At 33.5% G+C, this 19840-nt stretch overlaps 2 protein-coding genes and 1 long non-coding RNA gene across 5 annotated transcripts in view; 2 read left to right on the plus strand and 1 right to left on the minus strand.

The window, feature by feature from the left end:
- The window catches only part of LOC101740114 (inositol hexakisphosphate kinase 2), a 49670-nt gene extending 36660 nt beyond the window's left edge, over window positions 1–13010 (minus strand). Inside the window, exon 1 of one of the 2 annotated variants that reach the window (XM_021351873.3) lies at window positions 12706–13010. The gene's annotated coding sequence lies outside the window, so the exon portion shown is untranslated. The remainder of the gene's footprint in view (window positions 1–12705) is intronic. The other variant, XM_021351875.3, reaches the window with a different exon arrangement.
- On the plus strand, window positions 3181–4152 carry LOC134199287 (uncharacterized). The gene is made up of 2 exons (XR_009973722.1): window positions 3181–3694; window positions 3908–4152. It is a non-coding gene; the product is annotated as an uncharacterized LOC134199287 (long non-coding RNA).
- Window positions 13011–13931: 921 nt separating the features above from the next.
- Window positions 13932–19120, plus strand: LOC101740427 (mitochondrial import receptor subunit TOM22 homolog). Of its 2 annotated transcripts, none has more exons than XM_021351883.3 (5): window positions 13932–14084; window positions 15649–15705; window positions 15833–15930; window positions 17312–17453; window positions 18373–19120. In XM_021351883.3, the coding sequence occupies exons 1-5, from the start codon at window positions 14028–14030 to the stop codon at window positions 18436–18438; spliced, it is 420 nt and encodes a 139-aa protein (XP_021207558.1). In that variant the 5' UTR covers window positions 13932–14027; the 3' UTR covers window positions 18439–19120. The 2 variants fall into 2 exon arrangements, with proteins under 2 accessions (XP_021207558.1, XP_004932244.1); XM_004932187.3 differs by lacking the exon at window positions 13932–14084 and adding an exon at window positions 14907–15574.
- The last annotated feature ends 720 nt before the right edge of the window (window positions 19121–19840 follow it).

Below are 19840 nucleotides of genomic sequence, written 5' to 3' on the forward strand. Positions count from 1 at the left end.
TTTGTTTGAACTAAAAGTTTTTAGACTACTAATAAGTAATAAGATAATAATCTGATAATAAGACTAATAATAATCTAATAAGATTAAACTAATCATTTATTTTATTCTGGTGATCTTGGTCTTTGATACGCGGGCAAATATTCAAGTTAATCTTAATGATGGCGAAAGTTACGGTGAAAGATTCTGTTAGATAAATACGGATCGAGCATCTAAAATCGTGTTAAAAAACAAGAATCTCTATCTTTACTATTAAAAAACCGTTGCAGAGATGCGTCTGCTCTGCGTTACCTAAAAGCTTAAAAGTATTGGAAAAAAATCCATGCATCCATCATGAATAAGTTAACGTGGTGTTTGGGTGACTTTAGACTACAATTCACCGATTTTATTATAACTGTCTAATTTTTTATGGCATTACGAAAAATTATTGGACCAGAGCTGAGCAACTTTTTACCCTACAAAAAGATTATGGTAGTAATATAATACCTATACTTAAATATCTCGCCACGGTGATGAGAGTTGATCTTGTAGCATTGAAGCATTTTTATTCGAAACCAAGTTTGCAAAACGAATTCTATGTTTCCACGTACTATAAAGTTGTGAGACACGCTTATCACTGGAATATTCTAAGGAAATGATCAGTAAATACGGAAATAGACATGACTATAATCATCATGCTAAACAAAATCGACTGTTACATATCAGAAAGTAAAATTAAAATTGAAATATGATATTTTATTTACATTCGACCATCGACATATCGGTCAAATATTCGATATTTGAAGACGATAATAACATCGTACGATCGTATGAGAACGTCACGCGGTAACAATGTTTTGTAAACATTAAGACCAACTGGCTACATAGGTACCTACTATCAAATTGATAACACAGAACAAATTAGTTTCTGTTATCGCTATAAAGCTCGTCTAAAAACGTTAATTTTATATTCAAGTGCGATTTATTGTAACCGTTCATTGACTCGTATCTATATATTAATACGTGAAGCCAAAACTTTGTATCCCTTTTTACGAAAATTGCGCGGACGGAGGAGTATGAAATTTTCTTCACTTATAGAAAATATAGAGAAGAAGTGCATAATGCTAATTTTTTTTTTAAATAATGCATAACAGATACATTAAATCAATAAAGAAAACACTACACACACTACATACCATGTGCTTGACGCACGCACGCATGCATACTATTTATTGTCAAACTTTTGTTCTTGACGTCTGTGGTCAAATTGAGAATAGATTAAATATTGTTTCTCTTTATTAATATTTATTTATAGTGTAGCCTTGGCGAAATTTGAGATTATAGAAGTATAAAATACAATCATAATAGTGTAAAAAATTAAAATTCCAATTAATTATAGTCGAATTTCGACTACTGCGGGACCTCTAGTATATATAAAAATGAATTGCTGTTCATTAGTCTCGCTAAGACTCGAGAACGGCTGGACCGATTTGGCTAATTTTGGTCTTGAATTATTTGTGAAAGTCCAGAGAAGGTTTAAAAGGTAGATAAATATTAAAATGCTCGGAATTAAATAAAAATAACAATTTAGTTTTTTCTGTGATGTGTCCTCCGTCGGACGGATCCCTTTTGTTTGTTTTAAGTTTATTTTACACAAAAGTTTAGGTCTTTTTTTTATCGATTGAGGCACTACGAAATCTGCCGGGTCAGCTAGTAATTAAGTAATTACACGTTTACCTTAGCTAGATGTCGAAACTCATGACCTATCGTAACCCACTAAGTTTCTCGGCGGATCTTCTCAGTGGGTCGCGATTCCAATCTGGAGATAGATTCTCGAACTTTTACTATAGCTAGTTTTATTTTTTTATTTTTTTTATTGCTTAAATGTGTGGACTCTTCGTGTCCGCACGGGTAGGTACCACCACCCCGCCTATTTCTGCCGTGAAGCAGTAATGCGTTTCGGTTTGAAGGGTGGGGTAGCCGTTGTAACTATACTGAGACCTTAGAACTTATATCTCAAGGTGGGTGGCGCATTTACATTGTAGATGTCTATGGGCTCCAGTAACCACTTAACACCAGGTGGGCTGTGAGATCGTCAACCCAACTAAGCAACAACAAAAAAAATAATGTGATGACAATAAATGAGGTTAGGTACTGGATCTCTAAGCTAATAAATTTTAGAGTAAACAAAGTATGTACAAAAATGCATGGAATTGATATAAAGTAACGCAGTCATCTGATGTTTTACCATATGTTTATTGAAATTTAAATAAAAGCGAACTAATTATGACAGTATATTTTTTTAATCAATTTTAATTCTTAATAAATTACTTGTTTTACGTATCGTAGTTATCATCGGTTAAAAGACTTATCTCCGAATTGATGGATTACAAAAATACAATCTACTTAAGATTAGCAAATCAATGATATCAGCAGATCCATTGATCAAAAACTTGACAAATAATATAATACATGACTTGGTTAGGTAAAGGTAGACTAAAAATAGTGTACACACAAATTATTTTCAGTGCAAACATTTACATAACATAGATACTATATCTGAACATACACTATATATCTAACCATAGATGAGACACGTGCATCATTATTTAAATAAACCTATATTTGCACAATGGTCTATCGCAATATGTATACGATCATATTATTCTATTATTCTTGCACATGTTGCATTGTATGCTGCAAGCATTCACAGATATTGAATAAACCTAATGGCTCATGTAACAAAACAATACCTTGTAAGAAAGATTACCGAGAAAAACAAAAGCCCAATGAGCGTTATGCGGATGAATATCTTCACGTTTCATAGTGTAATGAGTAGTTTGTATACCTCCATATCAAATGACAAGGTTAATTTCCTCGGTTACAAGCGATTACGCTTCGCTGCCTAGAGACAAACTGTGAACAATAGCAAACCTCGTCACGGCATTGATCTTTTACTCCAGCCAGTTTGTCGCCTGCGACGGACTAATGGTGGTCGCAAAAAAAAACATAATTGCGTAATCATTTCAGAAAAAAAAAACTAAATCAAAACAAACTAAGCCAGAAGATTACATCATTTGTGTTACGGTAACAAAACTTCACAAGTAATTTAGTGAAATCAAAGAGAATATAAAGCATTTAGACGAAATCTCGATTCAAACGGACAACATTAAGAATTTTCATGATATTTATTTGGTGCAAAAAAATACATTTAAAGAAAAACACAAATTGCCCACACGATTTATTCCAGTTTGTTTGTGATCAAACTGGCGAATTCATTTACAAGCAAATGTAGGTCACCTATAATAAATATGTAAATTTTATAGCTCAACCTCTTTCGATAGGAAAACTATTTATATAGCCTATTCGTTGACAGCATTTTCACAGATCTTTAAGCCATCTTTATATTTTTATTCTAATGTTATCTTTATCTGATTTACGACTATTTACAGATATTTCAATACCAAAATTACGAAAACGACTTTTTTATTATTATTGCTAGACTTGCACCTATTTACAAAAATAAATAATAGAATACGAGAAATATATGACCAAAAGTTTAAACATTAATAATGGTGTTCAATTAGCAAAATGGACTGTACGTAGAAGACACATACTTTCAAGGCTACTTATTCCCTCAGCGTTCACTTTGAAATACCGAGGCAAGCATGAGTTATTCGTGGGATTTATTAAAATTCAAGATTCATACGCGCGTAAGGTAAACGTGCTAATTAAATTTTACATTCGATCCATTGTTGTATTTTGAAAGCAAGCACCCGTTTTAGCATCTTGCTTTTTCAATAATTTCATGTCATGTGGCACCAATTGAAATGCAGCAATAAAAATATTTGTCTCTGTATTAATAACGTTTTTTTGACGGCGGAAAATCAAATATAAATATATCTGTTTTCATTTACATGTCGGACTGCAGTCATCAGAACATTCATCAGAAGATATAGATGCAACTTTGTTTATAGTTTGCTGGGCACGTCTTCAAAATGAGACAAGAGAGGACTGCTAACATTTTTCGATTAAATAAACGAAATAACAATTTGTATACCAAATCTATTAAGTGAAAATAAAAATAACTAATATATTCATAAGGTTTTGTTTATTTACTAACAATCAATTGTGAAGTGAAATATATTGGTTTGAATAAAAAATCTACGTATTAAATGTACGTATTTAATTTTTTTGGTGAAAACATACCACCTCATACCAAGTACCCCCTCATATCGCGTATCTACTTTCATTGTTTAAAAGTGAAAAAGACCAACTCCTATAAACAATAAAATGCTCGTTGTACAAAATAGTCAGTGCTCAATAGCTTAGCTAAAATTATTCTGCAAGTTACAGCGAACAGTAATGTGGTAATTAATGCAAATAGATACGCTATGTATTGCTACGCTGGTAAGAGTACCGCCATCTACCGCCGAATAGCTGAAACAAATATCAAAGGAACTCTTCATATCTAGAACGCTCGACAAGTACAACGCCAGCAGCTATTGTCAGATAGCGGAAACACACATCGAAACTACTCGACTTGCCCAGAATGTTCTCAAAAGAAAGCGCTGCAGAGATGGCACGAAGTCAGTTAGTAATCGGAACTACTCGAAGCGAAACAGCGATCGGATCACTTGAAGCGAAGCGGAAGAAGTGAATTGAGAATTTTAAAGTGTTCGTTAAGTGTTTTAAGAGTTTTAAGTGTTAATACAGTGTTAATTTGTACTTCGGTAGAATTTTTATTTATCCCGAACCCCAGTGCGTAACATTATTATATTAAAAATCAATATCACACAATTCCACATACAAAATTAAGTAAAAGTCTCTCTGAACTTGACTATGCATTATATTCTCCATGCAGTAATAATTATTTGTTTTTGAATTTACTTTTATGTTAAATCAACAGTTTTACACTTTATTTTTATGAAATTTTTAATACACCTACAGATCCTCCCTTAGTTAAGATGAAATTTAAACAAACTACTAGGTTTGGAAATATGCAAAGTTCTTTCTGTGTACAGACGGCATTAAGTGATATTCAATTACTTTTTTTTTTCCAATTGAAATGCATTATTGATTGTAATCCCAACTATGGTCGAAATGTATGAAATTGTTTAAGTATACAACAAACGCGAGACTAAATTGCACTGTTGTTTGTAATCAACCAATAATGATCCGCTAAAACTTTCGAAAATTTATGATTAGTTTGAAAAAATATTATTATTCAGTTATGAGTTATCGCTCAGGATTTTAACGAACGCACTAATCATACAACGTCGTTAAATTGGCAAAAAATACAATAATGACCTAATAATGCGATGACGATAAGGGCTATTTGCGTCAGTAATTTTGTTTTGTCGATTAAGATAAAGAATGGAAATTAGTTCTGTCGGATTAGTACGTTATATACTTTTATGAACGCGAACAAAAACAGTCTTATTTTTACTGATTTAAAAGCAGTAAAAGCCGTAATAATCTCTTTTGAAACCAAGTTTGATGAAAAACACATTTCATTTCTATTTAAATCGAAACGAATCGAGCTCAAAATTTGCGTGGTGGTTATAGCCATAGGAAGCCATTTTCTTTTTTTTCCCTACCTATGCTGATAGCCTTGAGAAGCTATTTTAGCTTCGCTGTAACATGTAGGTGAGCTCACGGGGCTCGAACCGGAGTGTTGCTAACACTGGCCCTAGCAAGAGCAGTGCTTCGCAGAATCTACCACCGGATCGGAAACGCAACCCACTGAGAAGATCCAGCGAGAAACTCAGCGGGCAAGGAAGCCATAGACATCACACAAAACACACCTTTAGACATAAGGTTGAAGATTCTATTCTATTGTGTATGTTGACTGTCTTCTTTAAATCCAGAATGCACGGCTATACGAGAGCAGTAGGCAAAATATTGGTACTGCGACTGCGGGATTAATGAAGATCTTTATCATATGTACCGCAACATATTGATTGAGCCGAGACGAGACAGGCGCAGCTGGAGCTAAACGAAAATCGGAGTTAATAAAAATCATCAGAATATACGTAGAGCTAGCTCTCTTTGGGGCAGTAGAATTAGTAATTTCTTCGGGTTTCAAGAGTCGTGTTAATAATTATAATTATTTTGAAACTTAATATGTATCACGTTTCTTTTTATTTTCATCACATTATTTGCGTTTCGAATAATTTACATTGAGAAATCTCATTTACGTGGAAAAATTGTTATGAAATCAAATCGTACAGTGGCTAAGAGATTGGACATTTTTGTCATTGTGGGATCGCTGGGGGCGGCCCGGAGGCCACTTGCTTCACCAAGACAAATGAACACAAAATTGAACTTGAGGGCTCAACCGAGAGCGCTTCTGAATGTGGTCTACAGCTCAAGGGCAGATCCTTTACAAATGCATCCATCACCGAATCTGTGAAAATCCGACGAGAAACTAAGTGGACTAGTGCTGAGTCAAGTTTGAGTTGGGTTAGGCTGAGTTTGACGGCGATGCGATCTCTGCTCCAGGGGGGAGCCGCGTCCCGGCACGGCGGAAGTTCTTTTTTTTTTTTTTATTGCTTAGTTGTGTGGACGAGCTCACAGCCCACCTGGTGTTAAGTGGTTACTGGAGCCCATAGACATCTACAACGTAAATGCGCCACACACCTTGAGATATAGTTCTAAGGTCTCAGTATAGTCACAACGGCTGCCCCACACTTCAAACCGAAACGCATTACTGCTTCACGGCAGAAATAGGCGGGGCGGTGGTACCTACCCGTGCGGACTCACAAGAGGTCCTACCACCAGTCATTACGCAAATTATAATTTTGCGGGTTTGATTTTTATTGCACGATGTTATTCCTTCACCGTGGAAGTCAATCGTGAACATTTGTTGAGTACGTATTTCATTAGAAAAATTGGTACCCGCCAGCGAGATTCGAACACCGGTGCATCGCTCGATACGAATGCACCGGACGTCTTATCCTTTAAGCCACGACGACGACGAGTTCGGGCGTAGAAGCTTCAATCTCGGCGTGCCGTGCTCGAGGCGTGATCTCGCCACCTGGCGGACCCTTCATAACCGGCGACGGATCGTCGAGGCGATCCGTCCGGTCCCATCGAACTAGTTGAATCGAGATCAGGCAATGCTCGACTTCTGCAAGTCCACCATCTCGCGGAAGGAGACTGCAAAACGGGAGAGGAAGAGCTCTTCTTCGCCCTCGGCGCCGTGTCGGAGATCGGACGTCGGGTCGAGTAAGAGTGCAAGGGAGTCGTTTAGTATGGTAGGGCCCTCAAAATATTCTTAAGCCCGTGATTCGCAGTCGCGGACCAGTCCCACATAAACAACGCGCCCGCTAGGCACGGTGACTTTGTAGAAGGGTCGGCCTCCGGTCCGAAAAAGAAAAGTTTAGTTGGACACTCACTCGAACTTTTCTACGGGTTCGGCAGCGATGGTACTAACCACACCGGTGCTACAACGACATCTGGATAACTGGGAAACAGTAACAGGAACCAGAGACGCATATCTTGTTTAGCCTGACAGTCATTATTATCATCTAAGATGGATTTTTCGGGTTTTTTTCGGACGAGGATCGGATGCTTGGGCAACGAGAAACGTGGGTTTATATTACGACCCAAAACCCACAACTGCAACCCCACCACCTGAGGGGTAGCGATATCTTACCGACCTAAAACTAATTGGAATGTCGTCTCAATCATAAATTTATTTTTCATTGTCAAACAAAAAGTTTAGTAACTAATCAACATAACACACATAAAAACTGATTCACATGATCTTCGTAAATGCCATCGGGCATCAAAGAACAAATTACTATCAAGGTTATTTTTTGATACCACTGGACAAATTGAAATTCTATCCAGTCTCGTTTGTTCATCAAATGTAATCAAATATCACATTCTTCGAAACTGTGTCCGTGAATTGGTACAATACAAAACGATTGTCCGGTCAACGCTAAACGAAGATAAATTGACTATTAGTCTCGACATGGTGACGTAATAAGGATCCCAGTAATTTCCGTGAAATCGCTTTTCCTCACAACGACAAGATCGCATCCAAGGTTGAGTATCGTGTTTCATAAGCCGTTATCCACAAACATCGTGGGCACTCCGTCTTTGGACTTTTAGGCTAACAGCACCTAATTTTAAATCTACATTATTCACACCTGGCACGATCGCAAAGGAAGAACCAAATATAATAATGAATCACTCAGTCATAATGAAATCAAACTGCACACTGGTCATCTAAGAGGAAATTGTGACAGGAATCCCTGGACCTTGGCTCGAAGCCATGACAGTGGTAATGAAAGAGAATAGTAGTTATATTATATTGTCGTGCAACGAAAAAGTTGTTATATTAAGCTTACTATTATATATTATGATGACTGCACATCTCTTTATTTTCTATTTCACAATAAAAATAAGATAACTATAACAAAAGTTTGGTTACTGGTTTGTCCTTGTATCCAGCAGGAACGTATCAAGAAAGATTATCTTTACGTTACATCTATAATGTTTTTAAAATGTAAATACATTGTAGTTACTTTATAAGTCGCAGAGTTACAGTTAAATTGGGATACATTCCATTTTCAAGGGCAATTTTTTTTTTTAATTTTAATTGATAGGTGTGACGATCTCTATCTTATTGAAGATAGCATCGATCCAAGGTCCTTTTTAAATATGGTCACTATCAACAATGTCATCACAGAAATAATGAACGTGTAACAGCTACTAAGTACTTGATATCAATCTTAATAAATCTTTCTCACATATACTTACACATATATACATTAATTTATTTCGCGTAAATAATACTGAAAAGATTATTTACCAATTTTTATACGGTATCTTAAATTGAAGTAAATACTTAGAGTTCTTATTGTGCGCAAAACATTCTGCGTCATCGAAAGTAAATAAGTAGGTAGTACCATCAATCCGTGTTTATATTGTTGTCTTTGATAGCGACTAACAGTTCTACGGTTAATAATTTTTAGTAATTTGCATTCATTGATGACCAGTTCATACCGGTCAACATAAACAGGTTATGCAGTATGGGCCTACTGGTGTAATAACTTCTCCATATATTGTCATGATTTGTGTCTGCCTACTCTTTGTTGCAACCTTACAAATTTTCGTTAGATATTTCATGATTTGACTTCTATCTGATATGATCTGGACACGTCTTTATCTATTCCGAATGTAAACAATAAAGAAAATTCAAACGTCCCAATGTTCTGTTTGTCGATTCGAAGCTACAAGTCAGTTAAAAACAACTTTTGGATCATTTAATTCCAATTATTACGCAATTAACTCACATAAGACCCACCGATTAGGGAATTAAATGTAATTAAGACTCGAATCTTTATAATTGAATTCAATAAATCCGATTCGAGATGTTGACAAAAAACAAAAGTCAAAAGTAACGAGCCCGGCGTAAAAAAAAACACTTAAAAACATGCACATCTATTTTTAAAAGTTACGTGGGTGTCTTCGCCCATAATTAGCTTCAAGTAAAAAGACACGAATATATTATTATGTAGGTAGGTACCGACCGGCGGAAACGTTGCGTAAAATAGCGGGATAAGTGGATAGTGATGTGGGAAAACGTACAAGTACAGTTATTGTTTGAAAACGGCGCTACTGACGGCACCAATGATGCAACAAGTTAAATGTTACGTAGCCCCGGGTGTTATTGGTTTATCAATTTCTATTTAAGGCCATAGATAATCGCTTTACTACAATCATGTAACTTGTCAGTAATGAAACTTCATGGGAAATTCTTGTTCGTGTTAGCCAGTGCTTGTGTTTGTAAATCGTTATGCTATTTTTACATAACAGCTTTTTCATCACCACACTCTGTCCAACTATCAATGTAGGATGTACTTATGGATGTCCTACTGGATGTACTAATCGGAGCTTTATAAGGATATAATAAAAAGACAATTGAACCTTTTTCACGCTCTATGAGGCTAGTATAAAAAATTAAAATTTCTTGAAACTAATAGCCTATTGCATGCTGATGGTACTATATTATGGCATATGTGATATTCTATATCAATGGCATAAACTATTGCATTATGAAGTTTCATCAAAATAATAAGATATTGCACTAGTTTTTTTGTGAAAAATATAACAAAAATCTATTCATGAATCAATGAAATCATCTTTACATCCTACTATAATTTTTCTAAATTTAGTGATTCAAAATTTTTGTTCACTACAATAATTTAGTTTTTAACAGTTGTAAAATGAAAATAGTTGGGAGGCCACACATTTTGTTGGTGCTTTGTATGGAGGTTGAAGGCAAAAGCAGTCCATTGGCAGTGCACAAGAATGTATACTTGACTCAATACCAGGTCAACAGTTTATTTTTAATAAACCTTGTTCTTATTCTCAATAATGGATGAAAGCTCATGATATTTTCTGTTTTATTTTGATAGCACTTTTAGTGTTTATTTATTTTGATTATTTATAAAATTTGTTACCTATGTAATTTTATAAACAACATAACAAACTTTATTTATTTCCTACTGATATTTCTCAATTTTGTCCCGTATTTGGCAAATTCGGCATTTCAAAGCAGAACGACATTAGACCGTGAGAACACTAGGAAGAAAAAGAAGAAGAAGAAGAATTTTTAAATAAAAGATTATAGCGCACAATTAATGAAAACTGTAATTATTTTCATTAATGAAATTCATTAAATAAACTCATATTTTAACAAAATTGTCCTCAATAACTTTGAATGTCTGATTAGTATCCTGGTATTATATTATTAGTGGTATTAGATATTTATTCCATGTAATTTTATGTCATTTCAAAAAATTATATTATATTGTTTAACTTTGATGTGTCTAACGCGATCTGAGTCACATAAAAAAAATGACATTCTTATTTAGATTTACAATTTCACACTGGTTTTATTTTATTTTAAAAGAACCTAATTAAGGAAAATCACACAATACAGCAAAAATTTAAAATCCATAATAAATTTAATATTCCTTTAAATCATCTTTAAATAACAGATTGATGACTTATACTTAATTACATTCTCCTTTAAAAATTATTCCTACCCCTAATTACCTTCTAATTTAAATATTACATTCAAAGCTGACTTTACTGGTAGTAGGATGTCTTGTGAACGCGCACATGTTACCAACAACCTGCGTATTACTATTGTAAAGCAGTAATGCATTTTGGTTTGAAGGGTAGGTCAGCCATGGTACTGTACTAACTGAGATCTTAGAGCTCATGTCTCATGGTGGGTGGCAGCATTTATGTTTTTGATGTCTATGATATACTGTAACCACCAGAGCATAAAAAAAATCGGCCAGTGTGAATTCGACCCATTATAAAAGTTTGGGTCAGATGTGTAGCCTTTTAAACTTTTATCTCTTATGTTAATGTAGACAGTAGCATTCACTTTGTCTATGAGCTCTGGAACTAGTTATAACCAGGTGGACCTTACCCAGTTAATGCAAAAAAGAGTAGTAATAATAAGAAATACTACCCACTTTGAGCATTAAAACTTGTAATTAGACCTAATTATTTTCTTAGTGAAATTACATTTGTTAATATAAAAATATTTGCAAACATGAGCAGCAGTTACAGGTGCATTCTACTACATGTTATACATAATGTAATTAAAAAAAATATTGTAAAATTAATCATGAGATGGAAAATCTATTATACCAAAAAAGGATATTCAAAGTATAGTATATTTGCTTATCTTGCCAGTTTGTTTATAAAACAAAATAATAATATACATGTTGGTCTGAGAATTTGTGAATGGCTAGTTTACCACAAGATTCAGTTTGAGTTCCAGTAAGGTTAAGTATGAAAATGAGGGCTATTATACTCATATTGAGCAATGTAGCTAAGCCAGTGTTCAAACCTTTCATGAAAGGTATAGTTCCTCTATTGAAATACATACTTATATGATGAAGGAATAATGTAACAGATATATATATTTTAAGCCCACACAAGTAGGTACCACCTACCAGTCTATTATCGCTGCAAAGTAGTAATTTGTTCCAATTTGAAAACATAGACACATTACACTATACAACTGAGCCTTAGACCTCATGACCCAAGATAGGGTCGGCATTTAAATTATGTTATCTATGGGATCCATTAATCACTAAAAAGTAGGTAAACTGTGAGCTTATTCACAGGTCTATGCAATGAAAAAGATTAAGTATCTTTATTATTTTAGAAGTTACTTGGGATGTAAGTGAATTTGATTCTGTTTCTGAAGTGTGTTTTTGATATGACACAGGATAATGTTTGCTTGGAATGTACAAATGCAGAACATTTATAAAAACCTCCAAGAAGTTTTTATGGGGATACAATTAAAGTATTTAATGGTATTATAAAAGGGTGTTTCTAATACTAAAAAGAAATTAAAATATATAGGTGTCTCTCTTTTATATACAGAACTGTCCAGAAAATCATCAATGACATTTACGAACGCGATTGCGATGTGATTCTTTCACTCAAAATATATTTGCTAATTACCGGAATTCCGTGTTCTTAATACATCATGTAATAGTTTTCATTACAGCTGGTATTATCCGACATGTTATACGACATATATAAATACTACGAGCAATTTTAATTCTAATTTGGAGATATTTTTCAACGCCTACCAATCGAAGAAAGTCAATGACAAATTAACAATTACAAAATTTTCTTAGATAAAAATGTATTCGAAGTATAGGATAGTTTATCACTTACCTTTTTGTAATCTGATGAAAGCTAAGAATGAAGTTCCACAAAATTAAAAAATACAGATGGCACCATTAAAATTAGCATACAGGCTTTTCTTTTCATGAAAAGGAACGTATGCCTTCTTTGACAATTATTACTTTAAACACAAAAATTAACATTAAAAAACAATAATAACTCGATTTTAAATATCTGAAGATCCTAAAAAGCATGAACATTAATCCTTTGAGTGCTAACTATGTCTTACAGATTCTGGAAATTTTGTACCAATTTATGAAAGAACGAAGGTCAACTTAATTCTACATTTTTAGTCAAAATCAACCATAGATTTTACATAAGTCAACTGTCATTTGTCAAATTATCAAAGACTTTTGGTCTATATACCTACCTACCGAAGTATCGAAGGTATCCAGATAGTTTACAAATTAACATAATATTCTTGTTTGTAGTTTGAAAGAAAAAGGCCATTATATCTTCAAAAATGTTTTTAATAAAAAGCTATCTTAAATCAATATGCCAAATCTGTCATCAACACCGGACACGGTAGAATAAAGCACAAACTCTAGCCCGTGTGCAGTGTCCAAAATTCGGTCCTTCGGTCTTTGGTGTACAACATCAAGTATGACGGGGTGCTCAAGTGCATCTTTTTTTGGGTCGGCTTAATGAAAATGTTGAAAACCTAGCGAATAATTTTCACAAATCGGCCTGTTTCGCTACTATCGATGTGGCTCTAATTGTTAGAATGACAAAACTGGATCTCGACAACCACAGAGGGAACCACATTGAAATTGAGATACTAACAATACTAACAATTGATTTTGACCTCATTCTGGATAGCCGTTGGACCTTTCGCATCACTTAGTAGATCTGATCCTCTGAAAGTGGGGGACAACATTCCCCTGGTAGTCGGACGGCAAAGACGGAGACGACCGCTGATCCGGCCTCCGATAGAAGTAAGGTGGAGCAAATTTCCACGACAAATGTTTCACCTTGCTGTGAAAAGTAGTTTGCAGAATACTTAGTTAGGTATTAATACCAATTGATAGCCGTTGGGTCGTGAGATACACATTTTTTTATAATTAAAATACGAGTATGTTTATTTTACTTTTTTACCATTATTTCTATTAGACGTAACAAACTTCTATCTATAACAAGTAAGTTTATGGACTGAAATCGAAAATTTAAAATAATCCTCTTTTCTCCAACCAAAACTTGACAGCCAGCTTCGGAATTAGCACGTTAACAATTAACATCACAGTAATCGACTGGATCTCCGACATTTTAATTTACTTGAAGAAATCTAAACGTTTTATCATTGTTGAGTGTGTGAAATGTCATTGAAAAATTTCGACTCTCTTTGTGAATGTAGCTCTTTAACAGAATGCCAAGTGAGTTTCCATTTATCGTGTCTGTCTCTATTATTTTTAATCATCTTGTATTAACAGAAGCTAGATATATTTACCTATACATAGGAAAATTGGTACGAGTACATTACCTTTGAAAACGTTTTGATAAGACAAAATGCTTGTGCGGTCGAAGAAATCCCATCAGAAGCATTCTTATCATCAAAAATGTTATCCTCAATAAAAGTTTCTGTTGTTGTAATATTTTTTAAATTATTATTTCATGAAAAATAGAAATTTGAAAAAAATGTAAATAGAGGAGCAATACAACCGGTCGCGTACAGAACCGTCTGATGGAATCTAATTCAGTTTTAGCGCACAGATAACTTTGTATAAAATACGAAAATAGAAAGAAAATGCTGCATAATGCTTTTCCTTAATAGACTGTTTCTAAAAATCAGCTCATAAAAAACCGAATTTCGGTTTTACCATGTCAAAAAGCAATATCAAGTAAAATTATATAGCTTTTTGAGAGCGGTTCTTCTTCGTTTTTGCTCTCATTGAATTAAACGATTAATTTCTAATTCTCCTAAAAACTATTACTACAATATAGAATGTTTAATATTATAATAATAGTCGTAAGTTATGGTTTCGTGTAAGCTTAAAATTTTAGCCGCGAGCATACCATTTGAGAATACCAGAATACCATTTGAGAATAATGAAAATAACAGATTGCATAATGTAGAAAAATGAGTAATTGAAGTTGGCCTAGAATTGCAAACACCTTTTCTCTTTCCTTTGATGCTGTAAACGGCGACTAAAGAAAAATAGCTGCCACATTCTCTGAGTTATACACTCATACAGCTAATTGATATTTACTAGGGGTGCGCAATATATTGTAAGCTGCGTGAGTAGATACAACCATCCTGCTAATTCTTTCCTCGAAGCAATCACGTAGTTCGGTTTGAAGAGTTAAAAGCCGCTGAACAATATAATTTATACTTCGACCTCATTGCTCACAGTGGATGATGGTATTTTCTTTCTGATATCCGTGGGCTACGGTAAACATTTAAACCAGGTGGACCGTGAGTTCGTTCGCTCATCTATCCAAAACAACAAAAGTATGTGCAATCTTTAATATCATTCACTGGTTTGTGGTGTACTTAATTAATCTAAGTCTGTGAATAGAATAGATTTGAGTCAACAGTCAAAGACTAAAGCAAAATCAAAAATCAATTTCAACTAATCTATGGTAAAAGTACCAAAAAAAATCTATGGTAAAGGTGCTTTGATTGAGGTTGGATTGTTCTGAAAAATAAGATCTTAAACGCTTCCTAGTTCGTACAGAACTATACTAGTACGATAATTTATTTACCAAAAAAAATCGTTTTTCAAATTAAATCCATATTGTCTATAACATGCTTATGGATTTGACCGATGAATTAGAATTAAGCGATAGCGGAATGGAGTCTTTGACTACGAGCAAAGATGATACCCCTGAAAGAAGGCCTGAACAATATTTCATAACCCCCTCGGTATGTAGAAACCTAATTATAAATAAATATTATTAAGATTGTGTTATATACTTTTACGACTATGTATTTTTCAGGTGGGGTCATCGCCCACTGCTGGATCTCCTAGTGGACCTTTGAAAGAGTACGACGATGTACGTAATTACCATTTAAATAATTTATTTTCCAAATACATACATATAAGGCCATTTAAAACAATGTGACTAGTTCTGGTTTTTTAAATAACAAATTATAAACTTTACCTTTCACTGTTTAATATAGGAACCAGATGAAACTCTTTCTGAAAGATTGTGGGGTCTGACCGAAATGTTCCCAGAGTGTGTAAGGAATGGCACATACACAGTTACAACAAATACATGGTAAGTTACAAGTTAAAACTCTAAAAATTTAACTTCAAGGCCATGGTATTTATTTTGAAATCCATTGTAAAATTTAAATCTGTCTGCAAATATTTTCTTTGAATACTGAGTGATTAATTACCTACAAAGTAAACTACTATAATAACTGTTTTAAGTATGAATGCGGAAGACTTTAGAAGAAGAAAGATAAAATGGATGGCTTGCGGGAAAAATGATATGTGTAAGAACACTTACACGTATCATCTCTCCAAGATGGTATATGATAGAGGGTTATGAAAAGAGAAAACATGCTGCACCACCCCAGGTGACTGGGAGAAGGACAGAATGATGAAAATAAACTAAAGAGGCTTATATTATAACAAAACCTAGACACAATAAATCTATAGCCAGATATTGCTGGAGCTATTTATGTTGAAATGAATAAAACCACACAATGTGTACTGTGAAAGAAAGAGACCTACAATAGTTTTGGTTACTATGCTATGATTAGAAAGATAGAAAACAAAACGTGTTTCACTTTTTTCTCTTAAATGTCATAACATACTTGTTGAATACCAATTAATTTTTTTAGAGAGAGAGAGAATATACTTTATTACACCAAAACACAACATTCAAAAAACAATCAACAAGCAGATATGTTTGTACAATTTTAATCAAGCTATTTCTAAATGTTTGGTACTCTTGAGATTCATTTTGGTGACAGTTAATTTATCTACCTGATTCAATTTTGAATTGGACATGAAGTAACTGTTGGAATTGGCCTGATGCTACCTTGGTTTTTTATGTAGATGCATTAATGGAAATTATAGTCTCTTTGACAGTAGTTTATTCCATCAGACTGTCTGAAATGGTTGTGACAGGCACTGGATAATTTTAGCACATTTGAAATAATTAATTAGTGAAAAGAGAGTAAAATCCTATATTCTTTAGTGTTCTTTATACACACATGTATTAATGTTTTTCTAACTATTGGCTAATTAAAGACATCAATATTTTTGTATCCCAGTATTCTAAGCATTTTATAAGCCATAATAATATTTTCTAGTAAACACAAGCCTTATTCTTTTGAGTACACAAACTGGTGATCATTTGCAGACCTCCCAGGCTTAAATGCTTTTTGTTATTAGGACATGTTATTCCAGAATACAATTTCCTCTATAATATGCTATAATTTTAGGATACAACCCAAATATCAGTATTTATTGTCTTTAGTTTTCATGACTTGAAATAAAATTGAACTTACGTTTACCCTTTAATCTTATGCTTTTGTTAATATATCCTGATTTTTAGTTGTCTATGAAAACTGTAAAATGTCTGAAACATAACCTAAGTAATAAAAATGATGTATGATGTTTATTCAAATGCTATGAAAATTTTACAGGTCTGGTATCAAAGGCCTGTATGGTCTATCACGCTCAGTAATGTGGGTTGTTGCCAGTTCATCGGTAATATTGTTTGCTCCTGTCATATTTGAGGTAGAAAGAGCTCAAGTAGCCGAAATGGAAAAGTCACAACAAAAACAGGTAAAATTCACTGCACACATAACCCACCATTTAAATTAACAATAGCCGTGACAAAATACCTTTTCCTTTAAGATTGTGAGTTCAAATCAAATATTTTTGTTACCTCATTTTGAAAAAAGGAAAAAAAAAACAAGATGTGTTGAGGTCACTAATATTATGACCAATTAATTTTAGCTATCATTATATTTTTATATTATCACTAAGTTGTTGAAACAACCAAGATGTGATAACTTTGGTTGTTTTCTGTAAATTAAAGTACATAAGATGCTTGTCTTTAGTGTGTATTTGGAATCTTATCAAGTACAATTAACTAATAGGTAAAATTTTATTGTGCTATTTGCTGAGAGAAAACATTTTCTGCCCTTTTTTTATTAGATGCGATTTTCTTATTGTACCTTTGCCTATGGAGGCACATGGACACATGGGTACTACAATGTGTATCCCACCATGGCACATGAGGTCGAAGACTCAATTATTTTGTAAAAACATTTCCCCCAGTATTCAAACCTGAATGCATGTGAATCTTTTATCATGAAATGAAACTTTTAGGGCAGAAATAATATAGCACATATTGAAATGTTTCATGTATTTGAAGCTGTTCCTTCATCATGGAAGTTAACATAACAACAGAAATCAGAAATCTTCAAACGCTTGAGGGAGGCTACACATAATGCTAAGGCTGGCTGGTACTTTCCACACAGAGTGAGTCTGGCTGTCCAACATAATACAGCCAGTATCTTGGGAACTGCCTCCTTCAAGTGCATTGGATGATTTGTTCTACTGTATAATTGATTTATGTTAAAAAATATATACATACATAACAACATATCTATAATTAAATGACTTAGGATTCATTTATGCCCATCAACTGTCTTATTTCTACATTATATCTAAATTGACAAGCAATTTTCATTTCCAGGTGTTATTAGGGACAAACACAGCTATGGCAGGACCCATGCCTGCGATGCCACCAATGCCACGATAAATTACGTTTATCTCACAGAATAAGCAATCATTTACATATTGACTTATCTCATGTTAAACACAATAATGTTGTTCAGCATTCATATCAAAATAAAGTGATTTTAGAATTTTAATGAATAATATGCATTAGAAAAATAAAAGTTAACTAAACTTTTTGTATTATTTGGTATTAAATAAATCAACTAATATTCAAACAATGCCCATAATATCACATATGTAAGGATTTATGTGTGATTTTTTTCACTTTGTTTTTATTCATACAGAAATACCAAATGAATATATTCCTTTTATTCTCTCATGAACTTTGGGTCACATTAATTTATGAATGCTGAATGACTAATTTGCATGCTTTAATCAATAATTTTAGTGTATTAGTCTAAATAAATATGTACCTATAAAATTCTAGTTCATTTCATTTGACAAAATAAGTACTGATGTTTAATTAAATGCATTTAATCTATTGTATTGAATTTGTTTTCAGTTCTTGCTGTTTAATTTCTATAATTCTATATGTAGGAATATCGAATATTTGCATTCTCCTGTGTTTTATGTTAATGGGTGTTGATAATAATAAACTATATGTAGGAGTGTCACTGGTCTTTAAATAGATATTGCTTAATCACAGGTTATTATTTTGTGAATGTAGATAATGCTTTGTTATTGAAATAGAAGTTGTTACTAGTTGTATTTGTTTTATTTCATTAAATCTGAATGTGTTCCACCTTTAATATGTAACAGAAAATAAGTGAACGAAGTTCAACGTTTTTTTAAACTTAATAGTAAATGTATAAATTACATAGTTACACTGTTATGGAATGAGGTTGGATTTCTTTTAACACGTTTCCGCAAAATAGTTTTGAAAACAATTAAGCAGTCTGCCTACTGTTGCAGCTTGACTACCCTGGTATAGCTTAAGTTTCAAGGGTGGAGCCTAATTGATCCGTTGTTAATAATTAAGATAAAATGCTAAGATTACAAATGCCTGCACTTAGTGACTTGCTTTGGCCTAACAGAAAAAAGAAACGGGCATCAAGCAATTTAAAATTTATACTACTCGTTTGACGCTACTATACTGGGGTTAAAATTCTCTAGCGAATGTCAACTTTAGACGAATGACTTTCATGAAGAAATAATATTTTTTTGTACTTGCTGACTGTAAGATATATCCTCCTAAACCTGTATTAATAGAACAGTGAGCTTGTTTGTCACGATCTCGATCTTATGCATCGCAGTCATTCGTTCCTGCCTAAAATCTGGAAGAGCCATTTTGAAATTAAATTCAGACAGCCTTTTTCCTCTAAGTGGGTTGCGGGATTCATGTGTACAAGTGTATTCTGGTACGTACTGGGCAACTGGTAGATCATGATCTCGATTGATGATACAGCTAGCACTGACTAAAATGA

This window comes from Bombyx mori, chromosome 8 (assembly GCF_030269925.1).
Source record: "Bombyx mori chromosome 8, ASM3026992v2".
NCBI lineage: Eukaryota > Metazoa > Arthropoda > Insecta > Lepidoptera > Bombycidae > Bombyx > Bombyx mori.